The sequence below is a fragment of the Polyergus mexicanus genome, unplaced genomic scaffold (assembly GCF_030449975.1).
Source record: "Polyergus mexicanus isolate NDT 795.1 unplaced genomic scaffold, iyPolMexi1.0 SCAF_10, whole genome shotgun sequence".
Classification (NCBI taxonomy): domain Eukaryota; kingdom Metazoa; phylum Arthropoda; class Insecta; order Hymenoptera; family Formicidae; genus Polyergus; species Polyergus mexicanus.
In genome coordinates, this window is record NW_027223330.1 from 7,950,468 (window position 1) to 7,966,452 (window position 15,985).

The following is a 15,985-nucleotide window of genomic DNA, read 5'->3' on the forward strand; positions in this document are numbered from 1 at the left end:
GCGCGATATAATAGTCGCGACAGTCAATCGTTGGATCAATTAAGAGAACGCCGATTTGAAAGCTCTTTTCATTTTCGCGCCGCCAATTTCGAGCGTACGCGTCAACCGCATTGCGTTATCCCTCCTTCCCCTTGCCGTCCCTGCCGATCCCTCCGTATGCGGCTCGTTTCAATTCGACCGTATCGCTTCCCATCGATTTAACTTCAAAGTCCCCGCGCGAAGACTAGCGGGATAAAAATGTCTCTCCGTGTGCGTCTCGTGACAATCATACGGATTCGTTCCAATATTTTTCGCAAATTCTCACGGCATTTGCATCATCGTACGACTCGACGTCTTAATTAATTTCTCGAAAAACTTTTCCCAATTCATATCGTATGTTCGATTCATCATTTTCGCCATCTTCGCCAAGGAAGACGGTACGTAAAAAGGAGCAACGGGAACAATATCGAGTTGACTGGGATCGAGCGAGACAACGCCACGGGAATTATGTCGACAATGCTACTGATTGCCGGTTCATTATGACGTCATAAAAGCGAATCTAGCTGGTACGATATGCGCTAACGGTACCGATCAAAGATAATCGCTCTTAAGGCGCGTACAGCTCTCTCCAAAGTGTGAGATGACGAAGAAGCGTTCGCGCTATATACAATAGATTAAACTGTAAAAAAAGGAGTTGTGTGTGAAAAATTTATCGCGAGATATCAGACTTGTCTTTGCCAGGGGAGTTACATCGGTATCTTCGCGCGATGTGTATCCGAGCGGCGTGTTCTACCTTTATGTAAATGAGGATAATTAGCGTGTAAACATAAATCAAGGCGGCTTTGGTACGCGATCGATTAACGGTGAAGAAGCGCGCGGAGGGTGAGAAAGGGGGATAAACTATATTTCTCTCGTACGAGCGACTGACCCGATTTTTCCCGATCCGCCGATTAAAATTAACGGTCGTTTGTAATTGGGATTAGCTGCCGCTTAGGATCGCTCTCGCGGGGTTGCAATCGGTGAATTGAAATCGCGATCGGAGATCGCCGAGCGACAGCTCGCGAGCGATTTATTTCCGACAGCATCGCCCCCGCCACGACGCGAGGGGTGGCGCGTTCCTTCGTTCATCGATCTTCCAGGATCATCTTTTGTCCGCGTTTAATGGATGCCGTGTGAATGGCGTTACTTTAAGCGCATTAATCTCACCGCGTAAAACGACATTCGGCAAATCATATTCGAGTCGTCGAATAATCGGTATTAATCGGCAAACATCTTAGGCTGCTGAAGATCGCTAGATCGCTTAGAGCGATATATATTTACGACGCGTCGTCGATATTTTATCAATCATCGAAATTAGACATTTTCGAAATTAGAAATCTTCCAGATTCGAAATCAATAATTTTCAACAACTCGCCCTTCTTCATCTCCCAGGCTCCATCAGCGCGAGACTAGAAACTAGATCCGTACAGCTGCCGCGTCGCAACCGAAACCGGAAGCCGTCGGCCATCTTGTTTGTACAGTAGCTATGGTTACCATGGGAGATCCTGCGAACAAGAATCCGATGTGTATACATACATACATAACATACATACACGTCGATCCGTCACGGATCTTTTTGTTCGCGTCTGATGCGTTGTATTCTCATCGGCGAGGCTGGTTTTAGATTTCTGGAATTTATGAGTCGATCGTGTCATGGGGATCAAGGGGGGAGGGGGGGGGAGGGGCAGAGAGAGCTTTTCCGCTCCTTCTTCGGCCGTGGACCTTTTCGATGGGAGGGCTGGCAGATGGTGATTCTCTATTGCTTTTAATCGGCTTATCTCGCTGGTCCACCTCGAAAAAGATACGATCGCGTATTCGCTCCTTATTCGTGATTGCGAGAAACGTTGCGGCGATGATCGTTAACGTTATCGATCTCTGCATCACATTCATTTTTTTAAATTATTAATTATAAACGGAATGTCATTAGTGTCATCTGTGTGTCTAGATATACGGAAACACTTGTAAATTGTTGCTTTATGTGTTTCCTTATTCTTTCTCGTTATACAATACCGGATATAAACTATTTACAAAAAAAAAATTATTTATTTCCTGACAGAATAAACAGAATGAGACTCGCGTAAACTGTTTTACGAACATCAATTTCAACGTGATTCTCGTGACGATACGTACACGTAAAATGTCTATACGAGATATTAGGCGAGAAGAAAGAGAGAGGGCCGATTACTCGTTGTCGGATGCTCGAATTGTTGTCACCGAAATAAACATTTGGGCACATCTGCGCGCGCATTTTTCACAGCCGCCGTAAAAGGAAATGAATTTCCTCCGCACGTGGCCCCTGTTTCATTTCGATTCACGCAGCCTCCAAAAGCACCCGAACATCTGTCCAAGTTAGGAACAGTTGCCAGATTTACTCTCCCAAATTCGGTAAACGAGAATCGATTTTAATCGACTAGAACGATACAGGGAAAATCACACGCTCATACGCGTGCTGGAAATAATCTGTCAAATAATCTGTATAATTTTTTCGAAACTTGAAAAATGTATCTTGTGCGAAAAAAATTCATGACGAATTTGAGAAAATTATGACGTTCTCTATGATTTCTGAAAATAAGTTTCTAGTAATGTTTGCAGTGTTTAGGATAGTCCGAGTATTCCGCGATTTCGAGAAAATTCGAGGGTAGTCGACAATGTTAGGAAAAAAAAAAAAAAAAAAAAAAAATTACGCAGTCCTATATATCGTTGGAACGGGACTAACGGCGCTCCTGTAAGTAACAGGATGCGTCTGATGTATTTAACATGACAAAGAGGCTAGAGAGCTGGATGCGCGTCATCCAGCATCGTCTCTCCCTGGAATCGCGATAGCGACAAAAACCCAGGTATGTGTGCCGGCTGATCGATACGGTAGCCCGTGAGAGCGAGTGAGAGATATAAGGAGAGAGAGAGAGAGAGAGAAAGCTCTGAAATATAATAATCGTAGACAGCTGTGTGCTGGAAGAGGATCGGTTGCTTTTGACATCCGTGCTAAATTGAACGCAGCCCTTCTTTTCATTTAGAATCGGGATAATTTATTCGTATATCCCGTCTTTGTTTCTTCATAAAAATTATGCACACTTTATCGTACAAACGTACACCTATTTTTCTATCTACATTGAATGCGGTACAACACACGTTAATGGATCTTTAAAAAAAAATCGAATTTCCGAATTGTCGGAATATATCGAAAGAATATTGTAAGATTGTAAAGATTAGAGGGAATCGTAAAGGCAAGCGAGTAATATCTCGCAGTGGCAGAAACTGAGAGACGGACACCACCACCGCGGCTATTATCGTTACGGACATATGCGTGATGTATGTCTGTAGGTTAATGCAATTCGCTGAGATCTCATTGCGAGAATAGTACGAGCAGAGAATTGATTGATTGGCTCTTTCGTTTTAGCGCGACGATATATACACAGTTGCGGTGTGTCGCGCGCGAAAATGATAATACCTTGACCGTGAATGCAACTGTCGCCGCGTTTGATGACCAGCTTTCTTCTTCACAATCGAAAAGCTTTCTCGCCGTTTTCCTTGGCCCTTCGGAGAGACCCAGGTAGTCCGGAAAGTTTCGGGGTCGTTGACCTGACCTCTCCGTCCCAGCGTGTCAAAGTGGCCCTCTCTTAATGGCGTATAATAATTTCCTTATAAAATCTCACACTCTCTTATCGCTAGCCGCTTTGCTTATGATTATTATTATTGCATCTCGTTTTTATCACACGATTGAATTGCGAATGATTAAAATTTATTAGAGGAAAAGTTAACATATACATATAATATATTCTTAATATAGTTACAACGGTATGCTCTGCCGTGTTGTTATATATTAAAATACAGATTTATATTACGAGGACCATATATTTCGCGCTTAGCCGTTGATAGATCGAAAAAAAAAAAAAAAAAAAAGGCAGCGACGGACGAGACAATGGCGGAATATTTTTATAGCGATTCGTGTTGCGCGCTACGGTGCGATGCGGCGCGTCGGCAGCTACATCAACATGACCGGTTTCCATTGGGCGTTTTAACATCTGCCGCTTCGAATCTTTTGGCAGTGTACACGCGTGTGTGTACGTATATATACTCGTGCGTGCGTGCGTGCGTGCGTGCATGCGCCACGCAACGTCGCACGCCGTTTTCCCACTGGTACGATCGACACGAACGCGGATATATGTGTGCCGCTATAAACGACGCTCTTGGCAGTCGATCCCAATTCCGCCCCTGGGAGCGAGACAACGATCGCCATCGATTCTGCCGTTTCGCAGAAAAGCCGAGAGAGCGGAAAAGGCGACAGCGCGATGAGAACACCCTGCAACCAGGGGTAAAGCGATGAATCATCGTGTCCGACGAGGACACGTCTAGAGAAGGCGGGCTGTCTCTTCTCTTCCCAAGCCGAGGAAGCGAAAGACAAACTGTTGACAACGCCGATCGAGCATTACGGAGCTTTCCGAGCTTGCCTATACATATACGTTGCTCAGCAGCTTATACCAAATTGCACAGAGTTATGAACGAATTCTTGAGGTAGCGCGCCATTCGGAGAAGCAGCCTAGCAATTTTAATTAAAGCAAAAGGCACGCCGGGGGCGAAGAGAGGAGGCGAGCCTCGAAATCGAGGCCACGCCGTCTTCCGATTAATCGTCGAAAATTTCCCATTTCGCACGGCCGGTCGATTTTATCCAGTTACTCGGGAAGAGATTAATTATTGTTCCGACGAGCCGATGTACGGGGAAGAAAAGATGGCGCGTGCTTTCTCGTCCCTCCTCTCCTCATATACCGTATAGATGATCCTTATAGATGATAATCTAATCGAGATTCACACGTTTATCTATCCGAATATTTTTCTAGGACGTTCTTTTTATTTGTCGTGCCTAGGAATATAGAAATAACGAGAGATAAATGACGAATGAGGCGCGATAAGGGAATATATTTTCTTTCTTCGTATCATTGTGTAAATTCAACAATGCTTCCTTTTCGATTGAAGTTTAAAACGGCAGACCCGAAGGGAGAACGACGGACACGCGCGCGGACACCACCCGCTCTCGTCACCGTTCCTCTTCGTCGGTCAATTTGGCACACTTTTTTTCGCCTCGTCCGTCTGCGAGACGGGAGACGCGAGGGGGAGGACACGAGTATACGCGCGTACTACGCAACGATATAAATTGAATAGGTAGGAGACGGACATGGCCGGCCGTGCGCGTTGCACTCGCTCGCTCCTACGCTCGTTCGCTCGCTCACTCACTCGTGGATAGAAAAATCCTGGGAACGAGACCCCTGTACAAGAGCCTCGGAGAGCGAGTCAATGAAAATAAAAAGGATGTCAGATTGTCGCGGCGTCGGAAGTTACGGATTAAGTTAGGAAGTAGACAGTTAATGTCACTTCGGAGAGAGAGATACGAAGATGGATAAAGAGAAAAAGAGAGATGTGTATAGATGTATGGGTAAGATGTATACGTTGCACAATTTTGTGCCCATTGCTGTTATTATTTATGTCAACGTTGCGGTAGAATCAATATTTAGTCTTTAAAAAGAGAAAATGTAAATTTTGCTACCATTAAATTTCGATTCCTTTAAACAAAGATCTTTCGTTTCTGTAATAGAAAAGAAGTCGAGGATACGCGGAGATTCAACTTTATGAAAGTATTCAATGTTCCAAGATTGATCAGAATCAAGAACCACTGTAACAAATCAGCTTTGTCCCCGTTATAGCAATAAAATAGATCGGGTTATCTCGAGCGGTCTGGCAGCTCGACCTTGGCAACTAACGTATAACTATCCTACTTACACTTTCGCATGTTCCGAGGAGGGTTATAACCGGGTCGGTTGATTCGCGTTTGAACGCGAGGACGCTCTGCTTTTTCGTCCTTTCTCTCATCCCCATAAGATCGCTGGCTTACGACCGATTCGATTATGAATCGCTTGTGCCTCCGATTGGTAGACGGCGCAAGCTAGCGAAACGCTAAATGATAAATGGAGAATTATTTTATACCTCACAAATCTTCAATGTTTTAACTAGAAAACAAAAGTGTAATATAATTGTAAATTTCTCGACGAGCTCTTAAACATTTCCTCCACCTGCTCCAAGAGTCCGCCTTTCCGAGGTCTCTTCTCTTGGATTAAATGAACCGTCCGCGCCGTCACCCTTACTCCAAGAGGAAAGTACTAGATGGGGCCGACACCCTCGAGTCCAGAGGATGGTAATGCGAGGAACTGACCTAGCTATCCTCGCTGCCCCGTGTGACGAAGGTGGTGGCGGCTGCCGTTAAGTAAAATACGACGTGGGAGCGTCCTTGACTCGACAGAGACGCCTCTTCCTCCTCCCTCCTCTCTCTCTCTCTCTCTCTCTCTGCCTCTTGCGCGGGTCTTGTATTAAGATATCAAATGGCCAAATCCGAGGGTTTCCCCTACCACTCTCGAGACGTCATGTGCCTCGACACGGAACTACCCTTTTCTGGTGGTAATGTATCGCTTGCCCGCCTGCTCTCGCAGTCTTTGGAGGAGCCGGGCAACGGGGGTGGCTTTCGGGGATCATGAATGAAATCCCTCCTGGTGGCTCTACCCTGGGGTGTCTGACCCTCCGTACCTATTCCCCTATCCTACTCCTGGCCAGGAGTAACAACACCCTTATGTTCAAAACAATAACATGACCACGTGGCGATAGCCACGTGGTGATGATCCGTCCAAGATTTTGGGACGGAAGAGCAATTGTCAAGGTCTCTCACAAGCGTCGAGAATTCAGCCGGAAACGAATAAGTTAATTTCTCGATTCCATCGTATCATTTAGAAGAATTGGTAACTCAGTTCCTTCGAAACAGATATTTCTCGAGGACGACCAGTACTTTCTAGAGGATACTTCTAGAGGACGATGAAATGCTACGCTATTCGTGGAGGCAATCTAAGAATCTCTTACGCTAGAATTAAAAAAAAAAAAAAAAAAAATAACTATATATGTGAAATTCATAATTAAATATATATAAATTATATTATACATATATTTTTTAATATAGAAAACGCGACGCTTGTCAAGAGTTGTTTCATTGAACATTTTTTTTGACGAGTAGAGAAATTACATGAGGCATCGCGATAATAGCTGTCCTTGTTATAAATAGCACCTGATGCAGAAGAAGTATTAAATATTCCCCTCTTGCTTTTTAAACGAGCACGTTACTTTCATTACTTACACCTGCCAACCGAGTCGCACGAAGTTTCGCCCTTTCCACGCTCCGTGAAAATTGTACGCAGCCGTCGCGTTGACGTCGTCAAATTTTACCTACTTTCTCTCAAGGAATACATCGAGATAATTGCGTTTACGAAAAAGAATAGATCCTCTGACAAGTATGGATTTTTCTTAAGCGATCTCCCGGTCCATTATATTTGTCTCATAGCAAAAAAAAAAAAAAAAAAAAAAAAAAAAAAAAAAAAAAAAAACTCGCTTTCTTTTTATATTTTTCTTTACGAACTAAACCAATTATCTATTTATACTTGTGAAACTTCAATTCGAAACGTTGATCTTGATTCGAATTGATAAAGAAAAGAACGATACGAGACGGAAGGACGACGTCTCGTCGCGTCGGTTTGCACGCGGAGCCGCCCTTGTGCCGCAGGGTTGTATGGAAGCCAGCTGCGAGTCGGCGAAGCGCGACGAACTGAGGCCGCGTGTACTCGGAAACGTTGTAAAAATAATTATTAAAGCCGTTACCACGCCGTACTACTTGTTCGTCCGTCTGACACGTGTACCGACAACGCCACGGACGACGGGTCCAAGGTTCGCGTTGTGTATCCGCGGAAATTACAACCGATAACTTGATAGCTCTCATCGATACGACGACAGACCCTTGTTTATTAGTTTTGAACTGCCTCGAGAGAATGTTCCAAGTGGATTGTTGCGTGAAGAAAACAAGTTGCAAGTATAGCTAATGAAAGCATGCCCGATTGCTCTATCGCTTCTTGAAGTGAACGGAAAATGTTTATTGCAATCGATATAATTGTTGTTATAAATATAAATATATATATATGAAATTAGTAAAAAGAAATGATCGAGTTCGAGTCATTATTTTCACGGGAATTATTCCGTTTAATTTGATTTTAGACACGGAAAATAATTTGCAAATCTCTCGATGGCGCTAATTACGGGCGGTTTTTCTGTACAATGAGTGTCATTATTCGCGAAAACCTTAACGCACACTATCGTTTTTGCGCCGGCAACCTGTCCTTCTTCCATCCGACGCGTATCTACCATTTTTAACCGCCACACTTCTAATGGATGCAACGGTTTTTTCGTCCGCCGTCGCCGGCCATCTGTCGTACGATGAAAATGGTTCGATGAAATTAAAGTCAGCTGATCGAAAAACCAGCGCGGTCTAATATTGCCGATCTTCCAGCTGCGCGTATTAATGCGCTAACAAACGATACAATATTAGTCACGAGTGAATTATTCATAATCGCAGAAAATAAAGCTTTTAACGTTCGATGAGACATAAAAGATTTGCTGGAGATCTTCCTCGCGACACCGGAAACTTCGGGTATCGAGAATGAAAAAAAAAAAAAAAAAAAAAATTCTGCGTATGACAAGCGCAACTTTTTGCGAATGTCAGGATCCATCCCCCCCCTGTTATCCCCCGTTTGACAATTTTATCGGGCTTCCTGCTACTCTTGCGCGTGCGTGCGACACATTATCGTTTACGGAAATCGGAGAATTTCGTCGTTGCTTCTCCGTAACTTGGAAAACACGATTGTCTATAATATATTGTCATCGTTAAAATACAGTATCGAAGAAGCTTGAAATGCCTCATCTTCGTCCCGTAAAAGGACTATAGCCTTACCATCTAGCTCAGCAATTAGAAGCACGCGTTCGACAATAGCAGCTGCCAGAGTACGCGGCGATTTGACGATAAGGTAATTAAAATATTTCGTAAACACGTTTCTCTCCTCGTCCTCGGCAGATGCACAGTACCTGATAAGAAAAACGTACGCGAGAGCTATATCGTTCCTATCCGACGAAACACGCCACAAAGATATCTATATCGAGATATGTGGAAAATAACTTTTCTCAAAATATCGTTCTTTCATTCCGTCCTTATTATGTTGAATTATCGCAAATTAGGATTCTTCCTTGTGATTTTCAAGATGCGCGTAACAGATGTGTTGCGCGAGGACGACGGGCGTTTAATGTTTTCCTCCGCAGGCAAATGTTCGGTGTCGTCGAAACTTAAATAAATATAAACGCCGGCTGCCACCAGGCTGCTTTCTCGCTGTCGTTGCAACGTAACTTATAGGCTCTTTAAAGGGCTGTTTACACCGCGAGCCAACGGAAGCATTTCGAGTTGCGCTCGTTAACGGAAGAATTTGAGTTGAATGGCTGAAAAAGAGAGGGGACCAAAATCTCTTCAGAAGCGCGCGATTCAATTCTCCGCACGCATGTGAAAGATTAGCGAGATACGCAAAAGAAAGAGAAAGGTAGGAAGAGAAGGACGAAGAAAGATACTCTAACAAATTCATCGAACGAGGAAGAGAAAGAGAGAAGAGATTTCTTAGCTTCGACGATTAATTACGCTCTCATTCCCGCCCTCTCAACGATGCATCGTCGATATTGACATTTGCCTTGCCTCCCTTTCACCCTGTCTCTCTTCGACTCTCTCTCTCTCTCTCTCTCTCTCCGCCTTTTCACCGCAAGGGAGAAAGCGTGCAAACGGACGGGAGGAAAGGATCGAGAGATACGTACATAGATTCTTTTGCACGACGGAGGGGGTAGAATCTCGCGAGGGCCTCCGCGGTGTGGCCCCTGCCTCTCGAGCGTGTGCTTATCGCGATGCACCGGCGCGCGGCTACCGCATTTTTCCTCGCTGCCTCCGGAGGAGGCACAGGAGGTAGGTTGGTAGGTAAGGCAGTCAGGTCGACTAGGAATGCTCGTACAAGGGAATTAGACCATAATCGCCCACGCGTGTGTCGCGAAGGGGACGTTTTCCGTCCTGCCTTTGGATCCCGATGTTCACTCGATCTTGCCCTCACCCTCATCCTCGCCCTCGCACACCAATCTTGACCTCACCTCACCGCACGGCAGATTACACTGGCCCTTTGAGTGCGGCAAAGAGTCGCCGGATATAAATAAACGGTTTTCAGCGCACTCCGTAAAATGCTGCTAAATCTCTACGTAATTAAGGCTGCATTATTACAAAATAAATAAATATATATAAAAAAAAAAATTTTTTTTAACAACAGCTGATTCAAAGCGATAATTAATCGTCTGTAACATACGCTACATCTATTGACAGTTCAGTTGGGGAAAAGTGCGTCTACGATATATGCGACATTATTCTTGCATAGTAATCTGAATTTTTGATTAGTTCCGCGCTCTGGAATAGCTACGTCTGACATCTTGATAGAAATGGGGAAAGTTTTCGCGGCCTGCTGGCTAATTGGAAATGTGCCAGACATACCGATAAGTCACGCGTAAGTTATCGAACACGTTCGATATCAGAATGTCGACGAGTTTTTCGTTTATCCATTTATCCGACCCTTCTTATAGCGTATAGCCCTTTATAATAATTTTTTCCTTAATCGCTGCAACTATTTGTCAATTTAAAATATCGCGAATATAGAGAATTGTAATTTTAAATATTCACGCGCGTGCACGTTTCGCTCTGTTTAAGTTTTAATCTTCCAAATAATCTATCAACTATTTGCGTCCGAAGAGCCGTTGCTCGATCGATCAATTACGCAATTAATTTTACGCTTCATTCGATCGTCTTTACGGTCGAGAATTTTTTTACACGTCGGTAAAGACGATTGGTCCTTCTTTGCTTCCGATTATCGTACGCTTCCGTCAATATCATGGGTCGGTAAACGGAAGCTTTTTTTTTTTTTAAGATAATACAGTTTTCTGTGCATTCATCTGGCGTAACGCGATACAAGATATTTCTATTATTGAGAGACAATAATTTTCACGAAACTACACAATATGTATTGCAGTGCAGAGATTCGATCGTACGCGTTTCTGCAAACCTTTCTCTTGTCAGGGAAATCACAATTTAGGTAAAGGTTGACGGATAAAACAGTAATGTTACCGACGAAAATTTTATCGTATCCAACATTTTATGGGATATACCCAGATAAGGCTGAGTAAAGAATACATCAAAGCTCTTCTTATATTTTCATACATGTGTACGTACAGTGTTATATAAATCAATCTCAAGATAACAGCAATAAAAGGTCGTGCTCGTATTCGTCGCGTTCTTATTAAATCATTATCAACGTGAGACATAAAAAACACGAGAGAGAGAGAGAGATTAATATAATCAAACTCGATTTCTCACACACACATAAGACAATAATTATAATTACGTAGAGCATAATTATTATAATAAATAATTATCGCGAGGTACGAGATAGGAAAAGGATCGAGTGTCAATAGAAAGCGCCAAATAAATAGCGAATTATCGAGAAGAGCGTCGCAGACCCGCGCGATTATAAATATACGAATTTTTATCCTCATTCTCGAATAATTTAGAAGGTTATTTTATCGTCGAGAATTTAATCTAACACCGTTGGCTCTGGTGGAAGTTATACTTTTATTACCGGTTCTATTGAACTTAACGAGATCAATTGAGACGATACGGTTGCCTTGATTTTACGATCGCCAAACACTGCGATGCGGTGATATAAGTGGCGATCCTGTCAACCGGAAATTTTGATCCACCAACAGCGTTTAACAGTTGGTCTTTTCGTTTTTCAGCACCTGTACCACCTGCAGACCGGCGAAGGGGCGTTCCGGGAGCGCGGGAGGGGACGAGGCAAGGGTACCACGAGGGTGAGTAAGGTGTCTTTCGGCCCCTTTAACTCTTATTACAATTTAATTCTCAACGTAAACAATGGCGTTGATATAATTTATCGTTTCCTTGAAATTTTGAAATCTACCAATCGTAGATTAGATGGTGTTTTTATTCTCGAATGCGTCGAGAGGAGCGTCGTTCATGATAAAAATATTTTAAGAATCGCCATAATGACTATATATTATTCATCGAGATTGGAAATTCGTCAGGATTAAAGCCGGTTATCTATTCGCGTAATTTAATTACTCAAGACGCGGCTCGCGCTGCATCGCGCGGGCTCTATCCCGCTGACGTAGGGCTAAGCTATCTCTTGGTACCGACAGTACGGAACAGTTTCAGAACTGATATTAAGCAAGGTGGTATTGATCGACGCACGTTGCGCCTGTCCGCGTTGCTGCACCGCCATGTTTAAAATCCGTTTGCCTTAAGCCGCGTACGAACTTGAGCACGCATACGTCGAAACGCCGCTCGTACGCCCCAAGATATTTTCTTCCGTATTCGTAGGATATTTAATTTTCATTCGCGGAGATGAAATAGAGCCGTGCTTCTACCTGAAGCCATTTTACGCGCGGAGGATATAAATGGGAATAAAGGGTCAAAATCGAGCCACTCGAAATTTCGCGATATTCAGATGAAACATGAATTATTCGCCCTGGATTATCAACTATATTAATTTCCCTTCCGCCTCGAATAAAGAAAATATTGTCGCTTCGAAAGATATCTCGGTCAATAATTTCCTATAATCTCGTTGTTTCTTTCTCGAATCTTCATTATTCGACGAACGTTTTAGTAAGTCGACGAGAAAATCGGCCCAACGACCCATGGGGCCTTTTCTTATCTAATCTGTGAATGTGGATAAGATATTAACATTCCTGTATTTAACTGCCCTGGTAAAATAAGATAGGGATACGTGCGTATTTGCTGACCCCAAATAAACGCGTCTTTTTTTTTCCTTTCAATATTCCGTGTTTCTTTTGCAATTTTTTGGAAATAAAATAATATATGAAAATAATACATACACATATGCTCGAATTATATTATTCTTGCAGTATTATATAATAAATGTAATACAATATTATGTAATACAATAACGTAATAAGAAAGCGAGGAAGGATTTGGCGTATTAAGATGGACGAGCTGTGAAGGGCTTAAGGATAAATCCATAAGACGGTTCTTCGAGAGAGGGCTCGTTTATTAACGTTCCTGCAACTTGTTGCTGAGAGCGTTGCAATCGGCCCTTTCGACCTCTTTCATGGCATCTTTACCGGCCTCTTCAACGACGCCTTCGCGGTGGGACAAGTCCGATGAAAATCCTTCGGTCGAATCGATCCTCTTAACGAGCAACTGATTGAAACGTCCGTTTTCTTTTACCCACGCGCGCGGACAATTTTATTTCCCCTAACGACATTCCTACGATAAATAAAACCCCATCTTCAAATCGAAACATTTCGCTTAATTGAAGTTTCAAGTATTAGGTGTACAACTTTGCTTCCGCCGTTTTTGTTTTTTTTCCCGAAATTCGAGGCTTTATTGTAAAAAACTGGTTATACATTTTGAAATTGCTCGTTGAGTCACTCCCAATGATCGTGCCAATTCTTTTTGACTTTGACTCGAGTCTTCATTAAGTAACGCCTCCAATTCTGCATCTTCGAAAACCTTCTCTCTTCCACCGCTATGCCGGTCCTCGACGTGAAAATCACCGTTCTTGAAGCGTCGAAACCACTCGCGACACGTTCTTTCGCTAATAGCGGCTTCGTCATAAGTATTTGAGAGCATTCGATGAGCCTCAGCCGCAGATTTCTTCATATTGATGCAGAAAATTAAAACCTCCCGCAAATGACGAGAATTTTACTCGTAAACTGACATTTTCAATGGAGAATAACTTTATGACGCAGACACAAATCGACTAATGTTTCTACGGGGTTACGTTGACAGATGCCCAAGTTTATCGCACGACGTCTACGATCTATTTATTTCGACCACTACTTACCGCTAAAGCCATCTATAGGAAAACGGCGGAAGCAAAGTTGTACACCTAATATTATAAAATACGTAAAATTATATTTGGCGAGTTCGACGCTGTAATTTTACGCTAATATTTCTATAAAATGTCATCATTAACTCGATGATAATTTTCAACTCGCGCTTAATGCTTTCGCTAGGACGAGCGGCGAGCGCGCTTGTTCCTTTTCTCCCGATACATAAATATTTCTTCGACGGCGTCAGGTATTCTCTTACCCCTCCAGAACAACCCCGTTCTACCCCCTCCGTCGCGTCAGCCACTTCCAGTTACAATGAAGCGCTTGGTGAACCCATCCCCTCTTCCTCATCGCCGTCGTCGTCGTCGTCGTCGTCGTCATCGTCGTCGTCGTCGTCGTCGTGCGGCGATGGCGACGACACCAACACCGATATCGGTCCTATTGCACTACCATCGTCTATCTATGGAGAGCCATAACGATTCCGCGGCGAGATTTTTTTTTCTTTTTTTTTTTTTTTTTTTTTTCTTTTTTCCTTTCCTCTTTCACGACGGTCGCTGAAGCTTAAGCCGATACTTAGAACATGTTTTTCTCTCGTACAATGCTCCGACTATTTTTTTCCCTTATACGACGGTACAAGTATTACTACTGCTATGGTTTTATCCGCGTATATTCGCTGATAATGTAACGTTAAATTGTCATTACACTATTTCTGAGACATAATAGAGAGGGATATAATAGTTACATGTATACTATTGACGCTTCGTGAAAATTCTCTCTCGCGGAGAAATTTACTTCTGTGCATTTTAATTTAGAAGAAAGAAAATTCGGTGCGATACGATAAAATTTAGAATCGGTATCATATCTCGACCTAAGCAAAGTAAGTCGATAACCGAATCAGAGCCCCGTCGTTAATTCGATGGCGCCCGTCGTCTTTCACTTTCAGAGAAGGAGAGTTGGTTGGAAACGGCAGACGGAAAGAAAACGAGTAAAACAGCTCGAGAAAAAGACACAGAAGGGGAGAGAGTGGTAGGACGGGGAGAGAGCGGGGAGGAGGGGGGGGATCGTGTAAATCGACTCGTGAACATACGCGAGCGTTTCAAGCGACGCGAGTTTCGTTCTACGTGAAAGGGAACGCGCGCGTGCTTCTTCGGCCGAAAAGCTCATTTGCATAATAACGCCGATGATGCTCGGGAGACGATGGCGTTTTCGAAAAAAATTCGGAAAGCGTTTTTCATCCTCGAGCAGGGGGGCGAGAGGGTCCGGCGGGGGGAGGGGGACAGTCCGCGCTCCAATCCTGGCGCGTTTTAACTTACTTTAAACCGCCGTATCGCCTACCATTTTTTTTTCTTTTTTTTTCTTTCTTTCTTTCTTTCTTTCTTTCTTTCTTTCTTTCCATCCCGCTGTCGCTGCGATCGAGCGAGCGGGGATCCGTAGCCTTGTCGATATAATAGACGTTTATATGTAAATATATCTCGGGGCCGGATAAAAACCTTTCGGAGCGGCATCGCGGCGAAACCCCATGGAAAACCCGTCCCGACTTCCGGTCGTAACCACCGGAATCGTGTGCTGAAAGCGGCGCGTCGCGTCGCGTCGGGTCGCGCCGCGAGGAGATCAGCTCGACGCAGGAATCCGCGATATCGCGCCGCGATAACGCGCGACGCGGCGGACCCGCGCTTGGGTAAGCGGGGAAGGGAAAGAGAGAAAGAGGAGGGGGGAGGGGGAGGGGGAGAGAATAAGGGGGAGGCGAGTCGTGGGAGAGAAACAACGAGCACAACCGCGCGCACACCCACACGCGCGATTGCGCGCTCGGGCTCGCGTTCACGATGGAGAGAGGAAGAGGGAACGTAGAAAGGTGGGAACGCAGTCGGCGAGCGCGAAGAGGCGCGGGAGGAGAAGGAGGAGGAAGAGAGGCAAGAAAGAGAGAGGAAGGAGGAGGATGAGGAGGCGGAGGAGGAAGGGGGCGAGAGGCAGAGGGCTCGCGAGGAGGGGGTATCGGAGGAAAAGGGAGAGGCGTCTCATGGGAGTTATTCGGCGGATCGCTCCGCGACCAGAGTGATCTCTCGCGAGTGTCGAGCGATCGATTCGATCGGTTGTGCGAGTTCGAAAAGCGCAGCTTGTGCAGTCGGCGCGAACGCTCAACGCCGGGAGGAAGCTCGCACGAGGCCGTTCCTGA

General features: G+C 44.3%; 1 protein-coding gene across 1 annotated transcript in view; it reads left to right on the top strand.

Annotated features, from left to right (window-relative positions):
• The window catches only part of Tet (tet methylcytosine dioxygenase-like), a 53,463-nt gene that overhangs the window by 16,677 nt on the left and 20,801 nt on the right, over positions 1 to 15,985 (top strand). Inside the window, exon 3 of the mRNA XM_070302777.1 lies at positions 11,737 to 11,811. Coding sequence (XP_070158878.1) covers positions 11,737 to 11,811 — 75 coding nt within the window. The remainder of the gene's footprint in view (positions 1 to 11,736; positions 11,812 to 15,985) is intronic.